Raw genomic sequence first — 15000 nt, forward strand, 5'->3', positions numbered from 1 at the left:
AAGAGGCTATTGAGGGGTGTCATCAACAAAATGGCTATTGAGGGGTGTCATCAACAAAATGGCTATTGAGGGGTGTCGTCAACAAAGAGGCTATAAAGAGGTGCCATCAACAAAGAGGCTATAAAGAGGTGTCGTCAACAAAGAGGCTATAAAGAGGTGCTGTCAACAAAAAGGCTATTGAGGGGTGTCGTCAACAAAGAGGCTATTGAGAGGTGCCGTGAACAAAGAGGCTATTGAGGGGCGTCATCTATGATCAAAAGCGTAGTTCGAACGCGAATCGAACCTGCACCGACCAACCTGGGGCCGTATTCAAGACAAACTTCTTTTTTTTTTTTTTTACTTGAGCAAGTTACTCTTGACTGATAAGGGCCCGAGGGTACAGTTTATCTTGAAGGTTAACTCTCTCCATACGAACGGCGAAACAGACGACGTTAACAGCGTTTCACCCCAATTACCACCATCAAAACATTGCAAGCGGAAGGCTCTTATACTGAAGAGGTGAATGTTGACAAAGTTACCACAATTCTGACGACGGAAGCTAAAGGTTGGGTCATTGAGACACCCACTGGACATCCGAGGGGTCTGTGTAGAGGAGAAGAGAGGACTGGCCGTACTGAGTGAGTTAACTTCGTATCAAGACACGCGTGGTGCACTCTCTAATCAAAAATCGTATTCAAGACATGCGCAGTGCACTCTCTAATCAAAAATCGTATTCAAGACATGCGCAGTGCACTCTCCAATCAAAAATCCTGGTTATTCCCCTCTGCACAGCTCTTTTCACGCCACTATAATTTCGAGGATTGTTGAGAAAGTTAGTGAAACACGTGCAATCCGCAAAGCACGCCTGTTTTTCCTAAACAAAAGGATCCGCCATTTTACCCCTGCTTTGTGGGTTGTCACCCTTGACAGGTAGTATGGGTGAATTGCCTTTGTTTGTAGACCCATGGGTAGGCTCTTGTGTTCCTAATACCAGGTACTGCTTACCCTCGGGCAGTTTGCCTTGCCCCTCAGGCAGATTACCCGCAGGTATACAGGGCACCGATGGTCTCTTTAATACGGCCCCTGATGGACTGATGATGAGAGACTCAATGACTCACCTGTCTCGTTGCTGGACGTGACGCTCATGGCGGCACGGCCATTTGGGTGGTCATACACCTCTACGGCTTCCATCGTTCTCTGCTTCTCAACCAGGGTCGCTTCCACGTGCACCGCGAACTGCGACGGAAGTTTTGGCATCGTCATCTGCTGCTGGTGAGTTCTGGTGTTCGGCTGACGATGATGGGGACCCTCCCGTTTGTTGTCATTGTAGTTGTCGTCGGCGTTCCTCGCAGCCGTTGGGTGGGAGGAACAAAGGTTGGTCAGGGTAGGGGTGGTTGGGGTGGTGGGGGCCGTTTGGGAGAGGGAATGGGACGGAGAAGGGAGGAGGAGGAGGAAGGCAACGAGGAGGAGGAAGAGGTGGAGTGGGTGGTGGCGTGAGAGTGATGAGGGGAGAAGGGGGATGTGGTAGTGGTGAGGTGGAGAGGAGGAGGAGAGGAGGAAGTGTCCGTTCATCTTTTTTGTCTTTTTGTTTGTTTGTTTGTTTTTGTTTATTTGAGTTTGTTTTGTTTACAGGTGGTGGTACGTGGGAGGGTGACGATGATGATGGTGGTGGTTTTTTGGGTGGTTAGTAGGGTTTGGATTTGCAGGCTGTGTGTATGTGTGTGTTGGGGGGGGGGGGAGGTGTGTGGGGGGGTGGTTGGTAGGGTTTTGGTTTGCAGGCTGAGTGTGTATGTGTGTGGGGGGGGGGGGGGGGGGGGGGGGGCAATGGGAGGGGGATTTCTAGACTTTTGTTGCAGTTTGTTGTTGTATGGTTGGTTTGCTGTGGTTGGCTGGTTTCTGGGACTGTGTCTTACTTCTTGTCTCTCCCGCAGTGTATCTGCTTCTCACTGACTCTGTGTGTCTCCCCGTGATATGCTTCGAAAAAATTCTTTGTCACTTGATTTCTATTCTGCACAACAGTTTCGAGAGTCCTTTTTTTTATATATATATTTTCTTCGTCAGAAGTTCGCGACCTTAAGTTAAAGGAAAAGAAAATGAAATAAAAAGAAAGCAAAACAAACAATGATATTTTGGGCCACAGCTCGGTACACCAAAAGCTAAATCCACGCTGATCCAAAAGGCGAGACCTTGAACCAGTGTGTTGACCACAGGAATTATTTGCCTTCCTACAGAAAAAAAGAAAGAAAAAAAAAACAAACAAAAAAACGTGGAATTAATCATATGTACATCATTCTTATTATTTGTTATTTACTCATTGATACACCACTAAAAAGACTAAAAAAAAATTATCAAAATTCTTATTTGTAAATGAAAATAATTCGTCGTCACACACACACACACACACACACTTTGTTTTAGTCATTTAAATATTCTTCCTAAGTCGGATTTCTGTGGGATTTGGTGCCAGCTATCAGGCAGGACGTTTATTTATACGGATTTTCTTCCTTTTTCGGAATTAACCTGCAAGCCGGCCCTCTTACAGCAACACCACCAAGACATCATGTCATCATACTACTGGCAACTGAGAAGAACTTATATCAGAATGTGCAAATTAAGGCGACATGTCAGGTCAGAAAGATGACGTAAAAAATAACATTACGTCACCGATTATGAGCGTAGTCTCTGACGAAGCTGCTGGGTTGCTGCAGCGAAAATTCAGATTTTTCACTCACTTGTGTAAATACAGTGAGTCTATGTTTTAACCCGGTGTTCGGTTGTCTGTGTGTGTGTGTCTGTGTGTCCGTGATAAACTTTAACATTGCTATTTTCTCTGCAAATACTTTGTCAGTTGACACCAAATTTGGCATAAAAATAGGAAAATTTCAGTTCTTTCCAGTCATCTTGTTTAAAACAATTTTGCACCTCTGGGATGGGCACCAAAAAAAAAAAAAAAGAAGCCAAATTATATGCAAACTGAATTTACTGTTATATTTATATATTTTTTATTCTCTAAACTTGGCACTTTGATCTGATATTCTGACACAAGAGCAGTCATTTTTATCATTTTTTGTTCAATCAGGAACTTCTTTTGCTAAGCATGGAAGTTATATTTCTGGTGCATGTTTTTGCTGCAGATAGTAAAAAAGAGAAATTAATATGTAATTAATGCTAGGGGGGTTATTTTGCTTTAAACTGATCTTTCTCATCTTAAACATTACATTTTGAAATTATACTCAATACATAAAAAGCTTGTGTGTTTTACTCTCAGTGTACAGGGCTTTCACTATGTTCATTTGCCCAAGTGGTCTTTTTTTCGGAAAATACTAAAATCAATACTACGAGTGGACTTTATAGATCTATTGGCTGAGCCCTGAAGGTCATGGGCAAAAATCAATTGCGTACACATATTTATACATATTCAAAGTGCGTGTTCATATTCCACGTGAACGCGAAGGACGCCATTTTGTTTCAAGTTGTTAACCTGCCTGTTCAATCCTATATTCAATCGACAATACACGATAACATGTGATGGAAAGTTGGAGAAGGAGACCGTTAAATATTTATTCAGAGAAAGATTTGTGAACGCCTCGTCACTTACTGGATTATGCCCCAAACTGCCATAAAAATATCCACAGAATCAGTCGGGATTCACAGTTAAAAATAATAAACCATGAGAGTTAATACCCTTGATGAAACGTAAAAATTTCCAGTCTTGACTTTTCTCAAAATGAAGTCCTTTTCACTTCATACGACGTTTAGAAGTACTTGTACTTGGCTCTACATGTTATTAGTTGAACAAAATACTCAATTTTCATATCAGCTTTAAAACTATAAAACTAGAATGAACATAAAACAGAAATTGAATCGACCGTGTCGTACTACATTCCCATTCCTAGCGGGTGTAACTAAACTTGTACATCTATCTAGATCCAGAGAAAACGGCTAAATGTTGCAGTGTGATTGCGGCGATAGCCACGTCTCCTTTACCGCGGACTTAAAAAGAATTTTTAATTGCCCTTAAAGATTTTTTGAATGCCCAAGATACACCAGAATAATATGATTTAAACAGCGTTCTCACTGCGAATACCACAATCGATTTATCGCCCTTTAAAAATGCATGTTTAAATGTTAAATTTTTGAACGTCAGTTAAGGAGCCATGATAGTGTATTGGGTAAGACAGTTTCTTCTCACCCGAACACGCGAGTTTCGAATCTGCCATCAGGACTTTTTTTTTCTTTTTTTCTTTTTTTTTTAACCCGAAGCTTTATAATAACAAATACAGAACACATTTTAACGATTACAATTTTTTTTAAGTGTATCACAAGTGAGTCTTGAAGGCCTTGCCTCTCTTGTGTTTGTTTGTTGTTGTTTAACAAAACAGGTGTTGGTTTTGAACTTTGTTTTATTCATGATCTGTCTATCTATCAATCTATCTATCTATTGTCTATACATATATATAGACATGCATACATACATACAAATAGTTCACACTTTCTTCGTGTCCTGGGCTATACAATTATATAATCATATATATATATATATATATATATATATATATATATATAATTTGTAATCTTTTGATTTCTTCCTTACCTTTTCTTTTTGTTCTTGTTTTAACACAAAAGCGAATACCTTTGAAACAAATACTCATAATATACATGTTTTCCTTAATCTACTGTGCTTTTTTACGCTTAAATGGTGTTAAAAAAATAAATGGTCGGTATATTCTTTTTTTTTTATACCTATGTTCATTTTTTTCTGTCTGCATAAAAACATCATCATCAACATTAACAACAACAGAAACAACAGCTAAAACAACAACTAAACAACAACAAAAACAACAATAGCAGCAACAGTGACACCAACATCAACAATAACAAATCAAACACTACCAATAACAACGACAATCCAAACAAAAACAACAAGTGAAAAACCTTAGCAATGTTACAACTACTACAAATGAACAACAGGACACAAAACACTAACAGCAGCAACAAATCAAACACGACCAAAAATAAGGGTAATCCAAACAACAACAACATCAACAGCAACAAAACACTAACAGCAGCAACAAATCAAACACGACCAAAAATAAGGGCAATCCAAACAACAACAACAACAACAACAACAAAACACTAACAGCAGCAACAAATCAAACACGACCAAAAATAAGGGTAATCCAAACAACAACAACAAAACACTAGCAGCAACAACAAATGAAACACGACCAAAAATAAGGGTAATCCAAACAACAAAACACTTACAGCAACAATAACAAAATAACAACAATGACAACACCATCACAACCAACAATAACAACAAAGACACCACCACCACTACCAACAACAATGACACCACCACCACTAACAACAACAATGACAACACCATCACATCCAACAGTAACAACAACGACACCAACAACAACAACAATGACACCACCATCACTAACAACAACAATGACAACACCATCACATCCAACAGTAACAACAACGACACCAACAACAACAACAATGACACCACCATCACTAACAACAACAATGACACCACCATCACTAACAACAAGAACACAAATGACACCACCACCACTAACAACAAGAACACCAATGACACCAACATCACTAACAAGAACAACGACACCACCAACAACAACAATGACACCACCATCACTAACAACGACACCTATTACACCACCACCACTAACAGCAACACCAATGACACCACCATCACTACCAACAACAATGACACCACCATCACTAACAACAACAATGACACCACAACCAACAATAATGACACCACCATCTCTAACAACAATGACAACACCATCACTAACAACAACAATGACAACACCATCACTAACAACAACAATGACACCACCTTCACTACCAATAACAATGACACCACCACTAACAACAACAATGACACCACCATCACTAACAACAACGACACCACCACAACTAACAACAACAATGACACCACCATCACTAACAACAACGACACCACCACAACTAACAACAATGACTCCACCACCACTAAGAAAAAACAAAAACAAAAACAATCATTACTACCAACAACAATGACACCACAACCACTAACAACAACAATGACACAACTATCACTACCAACAACAATGACACCACCACCACTACCAACAAGAACAACAATGACACCACCACCACTAACAACAACAACAACAATGACACCACCACCACTAACAACAACAACAACAATGACACCACCATCACTTACAACAGCAATGACACCACCATCACGAACAACAATAATAACACAACTATCATTAACAATATTGACACCACCATCACTACCAACAACAATGATCCCACCATCACTAACAACAATAATAACACCACCACCACTAACAACAACAATGACACCACCATCACTACCACCAGTAACAACGACCCAACCATCACTAACAACATTAACAACAATGACACCACCACCACTAACAACAAGAACAACAATGACACCACCATCACTACCAACAACATTGATACAACCATCACTACCAACAATAATGACACAACCATCACTAACAACAATAGCGACACCACCATCACTACCAACAACAATGACACAACCATCACTAACAACAATAGCGACACCACCATCACTACCAACAACAATGACACAACCATCACTAACAACAATGACACCACCACCACTAACAACAACAATGACAACACCATCACTACCAACAACAATGACACCAACATCACTAACAACAAGAACACCACGATCACTAACAACAACAATGACAACACCATCACTAACAACAGTAACAACAATTACACCACCACCACTAACAACAAGAACAACAATGACACCACCATCACTAACATCAATAACAACAATGACACCACCATAACTACCAACAATGACACCATCACTAACAACAACAATGACACCACCACCACTAAAAACAAGAACAACAATGACACCACCATCACTAACATCAATAACAACAATGACACCACCATCACTAACAACAATAATGACACCGCAATCACTAATAACACCAACAACACCATCAGTACCAACAACAATGACAACACCATCACTACCAACAATAAAATTCTCACTACCATCACTAACAACAATAACACCAATGACACCACCATCACTACCAACAGTAACAACAATGACACCACCATCATTAACAACAGTAACAACAATGACACCACCACCACTAACAACAAGAGCAACAATGACACCACTATCACTAACATCAATAACAACAATGACACCACCATCACTAACAGCAACAATGACACCACCATCACTAACAACAACAATGGCACCACCAGCACTACCAACAACAATGACACCACCATCACTAACAACACTAACAAAAATGACAACACCATCACTAACAACAGCAATGACAACAACACCACTAACAACAACAATGACACCACCACCACTAACAACAATAACAACAATGACACCACCATCACTACCAACAGTAACAACAATGACACCACCATCTCTAACAACAGTAACAACAATGACACCACCATCTCTAACAACAGTAACAACAATGACACTGCCATCATTAACAACAACAATGACACCACCACCACTGACAACAATGACAACACCATCACTACCAACAACAATGACACCACCATCACTACCAATAATAATAACACCACCACCACTAACAAGAACATTGACAACACCATCACTACGAACAACAGTGACACCACAATCACTACCAACAATAACAACACCACCACCACTAAAAACAACAATGACACCACCACCACTAACAACAATGACACCATCACTACGAACAACAGTGACACCACCATCACTACCAACAATAATAACACCACCACCACTAACAACAGCAATGACAACATCACTACCAACAACAATGACACCACCATCACTACCAACAGTAACAACAACGACACCACCATCACTAACAACAAGAACAACAATGACACCACCATTACTAACATCAGCAACAACAGTGACACCACCACCACCACTAACAACAAGAGCAACAATGACACCACCATCACTAACAACAATAGTGACACACACCACCATCACTAACAATGAGAACAATGACACCATCACCATTAACAAGAATAACAACAATGACACCACCATCACTAACATCAATAACAACCACGAAACCACCATCACTACCAACAACAATGACATCACCATCACAAGCAACAATAACAACACCACCACTAACTACCACAATGACACAACACCACCATCACTAACAATGAGAACAATGACACCATCACCATTAACAAGAATAACAACAATGACACCACCATCACTAACATCAATAACAACCACGAAACCACCATCACTACCAACAACAATGACATCACCATCACAAGCAACAATAACAACACCACCACTAACTACCACAATGACACAACCATCACTACCAACAATAACAGCAACAACAATGACACAAGCACTAACAAGAATGACACCAGAACCACTAACAACAACAATGACACCACCGTCACTAACAACAAAATGACACCACCACCACTAACAACAACAACGACACCACCATCACTAACAACAATAACAACAATGACACCACCATCACTAACAGCAATATCAACAATGACACCACCACTACTAACAACAACAATAACACCATCACTAACAACAACAATGACACCATCACTAACAACAACAATGACACCACCACTAACAACAGCAATGACACCACCATCACTACAAACAACAATGACACCACCATCACTAACAGCAACAATGACACCACCATCACTAACAACAACAATGGCACCACCAGCACTAACAAGAATAATGACACCACCATCACTAACAACAATAACAACAATGACACCACCATCACTACCAACAGTAACAACAATGACACCACCATCTCTAACAACAGTAACAACAATGACACTGCCATCATTAACAACAACAATGACACCACCACCACTGACAACAATGACAACACCATCACTACCAACAACAATGACACCACCATCACTACCAATAATAATAACACCACCACCACTAACAAGAACATTGACAACACCATCACTACGAACAACAGTGACACCACAATCACTACCAACAATAATAACACCACCACCACTACCAACAACAATGACACCACCATCACTACCAACAATGACACCATCACTACGAACAACAGTGACACCACAATCACTACCAACAATAATAACACCACCACCACTACCAACAACAATGACACCACCATCACTACCAACAGTAACAACAACGACACCACCATCACTAACAACAAGAACAACAATGACACCACCATTACTAACATCAGCAACAACAGTGACACCACCACCACCACTAACAACAAGAGCAACAATGACACCACCATCACTAACAACAATAGTGACACCACCATCACTACCAACAACAATGACACCACCATTACTACCAACAATAACATTGACACGCCCATCACTAACAACAATAAGAACAATTACACCATCATAACTACCAACAACAATGACACCAACACCACTACCACTAACAACAACAATGACACCACCATAACTAACAACAACAATGACACCACCATCACTAACAATGACACCACCATCACTAACAATGACACCACCATCACTACCACTAACAATAACAATGAAACCACCATAACTAACAACAACGACACCACCATCACTAACAATGACACCACCATCACTGCCACTAACAACAACAATGACACCACCATCGCTACCAGTAACAACAACGACACCACCACCACTACCACTACCAACAACACACACCACCATCACTAACAATGAGAACAATGACACCATCACCATTAACAAGAATAACAACAATGACACCACCATCACTAACATCAATAACAACCACGAAACCACCATCACTACCAACAACAATGACATCACCATCACAAGCAACAATAACAACACCACCACTAACTACCACAATGACACAACCATCACTACCAACAATAACAGCAACAACAATGACACAAGCACTAACAAGAATGACACCAGAACCACTAACAACAACAATGACACCACCGTCACTAACAACAAAATGACACCACCACCACTAACAACAACAACGACACCACCATCACTAACAACAATAAAAACAATGACACCACCATCACTAACAGCAATATCAACAATGACACCACCACTACTAACAACAACAATAACACCATCACTAACAACAACAATGACACCATCACTAACAACAACAATGACACCACCACTAACAACAACAATGACACCACCATCACTACAAACAACAATGACACCACCACCACTAACAACACTAACAAAAATGACAACACCATCACTAACAACAGCAATGACAACAACACCACTAACAACAACAATGACACCACCACCACTAACAACAATGACAACAACACACAAACAACAATGACACCACCATCACTAACAACTATGACACCACCACTACTAACAACAACAATGACAACACCATCACAACCGACAACAATGACACCACCACCACTAACAGGAATGACAACAATGGCACCACCATCGCTAACAAGAATGACAACAATGGCACCACCATCACTAACAACAATAACAACGACACCAATATCACAACCAACAACAATATCAACACCACCACTAAAAACATTGACACCACCATCGCTAACAACAATATCAACAATGACACCACCCTCACTAACAACAACAATGACACCACCATCACTAACAACACAAATGTCACCACCATCACTACCAACAACAATGACACCACCACTACTACCAACAACAATGACACCACCATCACTACCAACAATAACAGCAATGACACTACCATCACTAACAACAAGAACAATGACACCACTACCACTACCAACAATAACAAGAATGACACCACCATCACTACGAACAACAATGACACCACAAACACTACTAACATTAACAATGACACCAACATCAGTAAGAAAAACAGCAACAATGACACCACCATCACTAACAACAATGACAACAATGACACCACCATCACTAACAACAACAACGACGACGACGGCGACAACTGCAAACGACACAAGAAACAACAAACCTCGTTTAGTAAGAAAGTAACCTTTAGATCAGAACCCCCCCTGTATCACCTTTCTCGCCGTGCAAAGATACTTAAACATCGATGTATCGACCGCAAACAGTTCTTTGGATTTACCATTCCACACAACAAAAAAGAAAAAAAGATCGCTTTTCAAGGGGAAAAAACGGACTTCCTCCCCTTCACACAACACTAAACAAAAAGAGATGGATGGCAATTTCTCTCTCTCTCTCTCTCTCTCTCTCTCTCTCTCTGCACTGTGAAATAAGCAGTCAGCTCAACCTTGATTAGATGACCTCCCGGGAAAGAGTTATATGAAAAGCATGGCCACCGTTTTTAAAGCCTTCGCTACGTCAGTCGTCTCCGCTGACTCGTCTCCAGCGCGCGCGCGACGCACGCACGGAAAACGGTGTTGAGGTGATGTGAGTGCCTAAACCCCCCTCCCCCTCCAACCCCTAGCACCTTATCCCCAAACCTCACCCACACATGTCTTTGGGGGATATTGTAAGAAATGTTGGAGGGTTTATGTACCACTTTCTTCTTCTTGGTGGTGTTGTTTTTGTGTGTGTTTTTTTGTTATTTTTTGCTTTCTTGTTCGCTTTGATTTTTGGTATACTCTCTCTCTCTCTCTCTCTCTCTCTCTCTCTGTTGTGCCGCGGTTCTCTGACTATGCTGTGCCGCGGTTCTGTTGTGCCGCGGTTCTCTGTGTTGTGCCGCTGGTCTCTGACTGTGTTGTGCCGCTGGTCTCTGACTGTGTTGCGCCGCGGTTCTGTTGTGCCGCGGTTCTCTGGCTGTTTTGTGCCGCGGTTCTCTGTGTTGTGCCGCGGTTCTCTGACTGTGCTGTGCTGTGTTTCTCTGGCTGTGCTGTGCCGCGGTTCTCTGTGCTGTGCTGCGGTTCTCTGGCTGTGCTGTGCCGCGGTTCTCTGTGTTGTGCCGCGGTTCTCTGACTGTGTTGTGCCGCGGTTCTCTGGCTGTGCTGTGCCGCGGTTCTCTGTGCTGTGCTGTGTTTCTCTGACTGTGTTGTGCCGCGGTTCTCTGGCTGTGCTGTGCCGCGGTTCTCTGACTGTGCTGTGCTGTGTTTCTCTGGCTGTGCTGTGCCGCGGTTCTGTTGTGCCGTGTTTCTCTGGCTGTGCTGTGCCGCGGTTCTGTTGTGCCGTGTTTCTCTGGCTGTGCTGTGCCGTGTTTCTCTGGCTGTGCTGTGCTGTGTTTCTCTGGCTGTGCTGTGCTGCGGTTCTCTGACTGTGTTGTGCCGCGGTTCTCTGACTGTTGTGCCGCGGTTTTTGTTGTTGAAGTTTTCTGTCTGCTTGCTTGCTTGCCGTTTGCTCGATACTGGATTGTGTCTGACTGATGAACGCTATCCTGTGGTGTTGTACTGCCCTGCCCAAGCAACGGCCGAAAACACACATTTGCTCGACTTGCGTTCATTTTTTGTGATTATCTTACTTTTTTCCCTTTATGCTTTTTCCCCACAGGTATATAGTTTTGTAAAATACTCCTTACTATTAGTCTACACTATGGTTACTAGTGTACAACGGTCTGACTGGTCTACTAATGAGAAATGATTGCTTCACGATGTCTGCATGCTCCTGAATGATTCTCCTCCTATTCATACACTCGGGTTCAGTGAAACACGCCTTGACTTCCGGTTCAGCAACGAGGCCTTATCCATACCAAACTATGATTTTCTTCGACGTGATGGAAATCAGTAGGATCAGCGAAAAACATTCATCAAAGCATTTCCCAGGTTACAAAAAAGACGACCTGACCTAGAAACCAACAATGTGGAATGCATATGGCTACAGGTCAGACCTCCAAAGTCCACCCCTCTCCTTGTAGGCTTTCTGTATAGAAATCCCTCAGCTAGATTCCCTTGGTATGATGATTGTACAAATGATGGGCAATGTTTATAAACATAAACAAAATGTCATTCTGCTGGGATATTTCAACATTAATCTGTTTAAACCACAATCCGCATGGAACTCAACTACTACTCTCTTTGGTTTGCATCAACTCATTCAGTGCAACCAGAATCACGAAGACGGCATCCACACTACTCGACCATATTTACACAAATAACAAAGATCTGGTCTATAATATAACAGTGTCCAGCAAAAGCATCAGTGACCATTGTCCGGTTATCTGTACGTGGTCTTGTAAACTTCCTCGGAAACAAAGCAAGGGCCACCCACACAACGATCCAATACCGCTCTTTCAAAAATTTCAATTCCCCTGCATTTTTTCTGGATTTGAGCTTGGCACCCTTCCATAAAGTATTCATAACTGCAGATCCCACTCAAGCATTAACAGTATGGTATGAAACCTTTCTTGCAGTCGTTGACAGACATGTTCCTCTTCGGACGAGGAGAGTAAAACACAAAACACTTCCGAACTGGTTGACGCAAGATCTCATCATAGCTATGGCATAAAGAGATGTTTTAAAAGCTGCTGGGATGGAGACCGAATACAGAAAGCAAAGAAATAAAGTGTGTGATTTAGTAAAACAGTTCAAGTCAGATCATTTTAAGAACCTTATCATCAACAACAGAGACACAGCAACACTATGGCTTGCTGTTAATGAAATTACAGATCAGTCTAAAAAGAAAAGAAACGCTGTCGCAACTATGTGGACAACGGATTCACTGAATGACCGTTTTCTAAAAAAAAACAGCTCAGTCAATGCAGACATCTACAAACTACCTTCCTTCAGAATGTTATATACCACCCGCCGTTATCACTCTTGTCACACAGCCTTAACCCGACTTTGTGACACATGGTTATCTGCAATTAATCACTGGAATACTTTTCCTCGATTCAAAGAAGGCCTTTGATCTTGTGGATCACGAAATACTAATAAACAAATTAAATGAGTATACTCAAAACCAGTCAGCTGTCTCATTCTTCCGGTCTTACCTGGAAAACAGAACACAGCGTGTTTACTTAAATGGCACGTATTCTTCTGAAGGTCATGTAGATCGTGGTGTACCGCAAGGCACTATTCTTGGACCTCTGCTCTTTTGCATCTATATAAACGACTTGCGCGATGCACATATCACCTTGCAAGGTCATAGTAAAATCTGTGTTCTTACACTGCTTGATCTTTCTGCTGCTTTTGATACCATTGACCATGCTATCTTGCTAAACAGACTTAGATACTCCTTTGGCATCTCTGGCTCCGCACTGTCATAGTTCCAATCCTACCTTAAAAACAGAAAAGAAGCAGTCACGGTAAATGGCCATCAATCTTTCCCATCAATACTTATATATGGCGTTCCGCAAGGATCTGTGCTAGGACCGGTTCTGTTTATTCTCTATACTCAACCACTTTTCGATGTTGTCAAAAAAACATTCTGTAAATCACCATGCCTTTGCTGACGATAACCAGCTCTACAAAGAAACGACTTTTTCCGATCTTGACTCTTCCATTCGGGCATTTCAACGGTGTATTGCTGACGTCAAGGCATGGATGAATCAAAACAAACTACAGTTAAATTATTGTAAAACTGAAGCTATTATTATTTCTTCAAGCAGACTGTCTACAGACAACTCCTTGCCTTCCTCTCTTAAAATTGGAGATTCAGATGTAGACTTTGTATCTTCAGTGAAAATCTGGGTGTGGCGTTTAATTCAAATCTCACAATGAAGAAAAACTGTTGTAATGCTTTATGTTATGTTTATATTTGGCTCAATGATATAAGGCGCTTTGAGCAGTATTAGTACTGGATATCGCGCCATAAAAAAGTTATGAATTATTATTATTATTATTATTATTTATTCCGTTTGTGTGACTGTCTGTACCTGGAGTCATTCAGTAGTGAATTCTGAGTGAAACTCACAACAACAACAACAAAAGCAATAACAGACATAGATACACTTGTCATCTGCATAACCACAAGTACATTTCACACAGAAACAAAAACACACATCATCTG

At 41.2% G+C, this 15000-nt stretch overlaps 1 protein-coding gene across 1 annotated transcript in view; it reads right to left on the bottom strand.

Annotated features, from left to right (window-relative positions):
* Positions 1-1595, bottom strand: part of LOC143297977 (uncharacterized) — a 17392-nt gene extending 15797 nt beyond the window's left edge. Inside the window, exon 1 of the mRNA XM_076610608.1 lies at positions 1098-1595. Coding sequence (XP_076466723.1) covers positions 1098-1551 — 454 coding nt within the window. The 5' untranslated portion in view covers positions 1552-1595. The remainder of the gene's footprint in view (positions 1-1097) is intronic.
* Between the last annotated feature and the right edge of the window lie 13405 nt (positions 1596-15000).

Source organism: Babylonia areolata, chromosome 23, assembly GCF_041734735.1.
Source record: "Babylonia areolata isolate BAREFJ2019XMU chromosome 23, ASM4173473v1, whole genome shotgun sequence".
Lineage (NCBI taxonomy): Eukaryota > Metazoa > Mollusca > Gastropoda > Neogastropoda > Buccinidae > Babylonia > Babylonia areolata.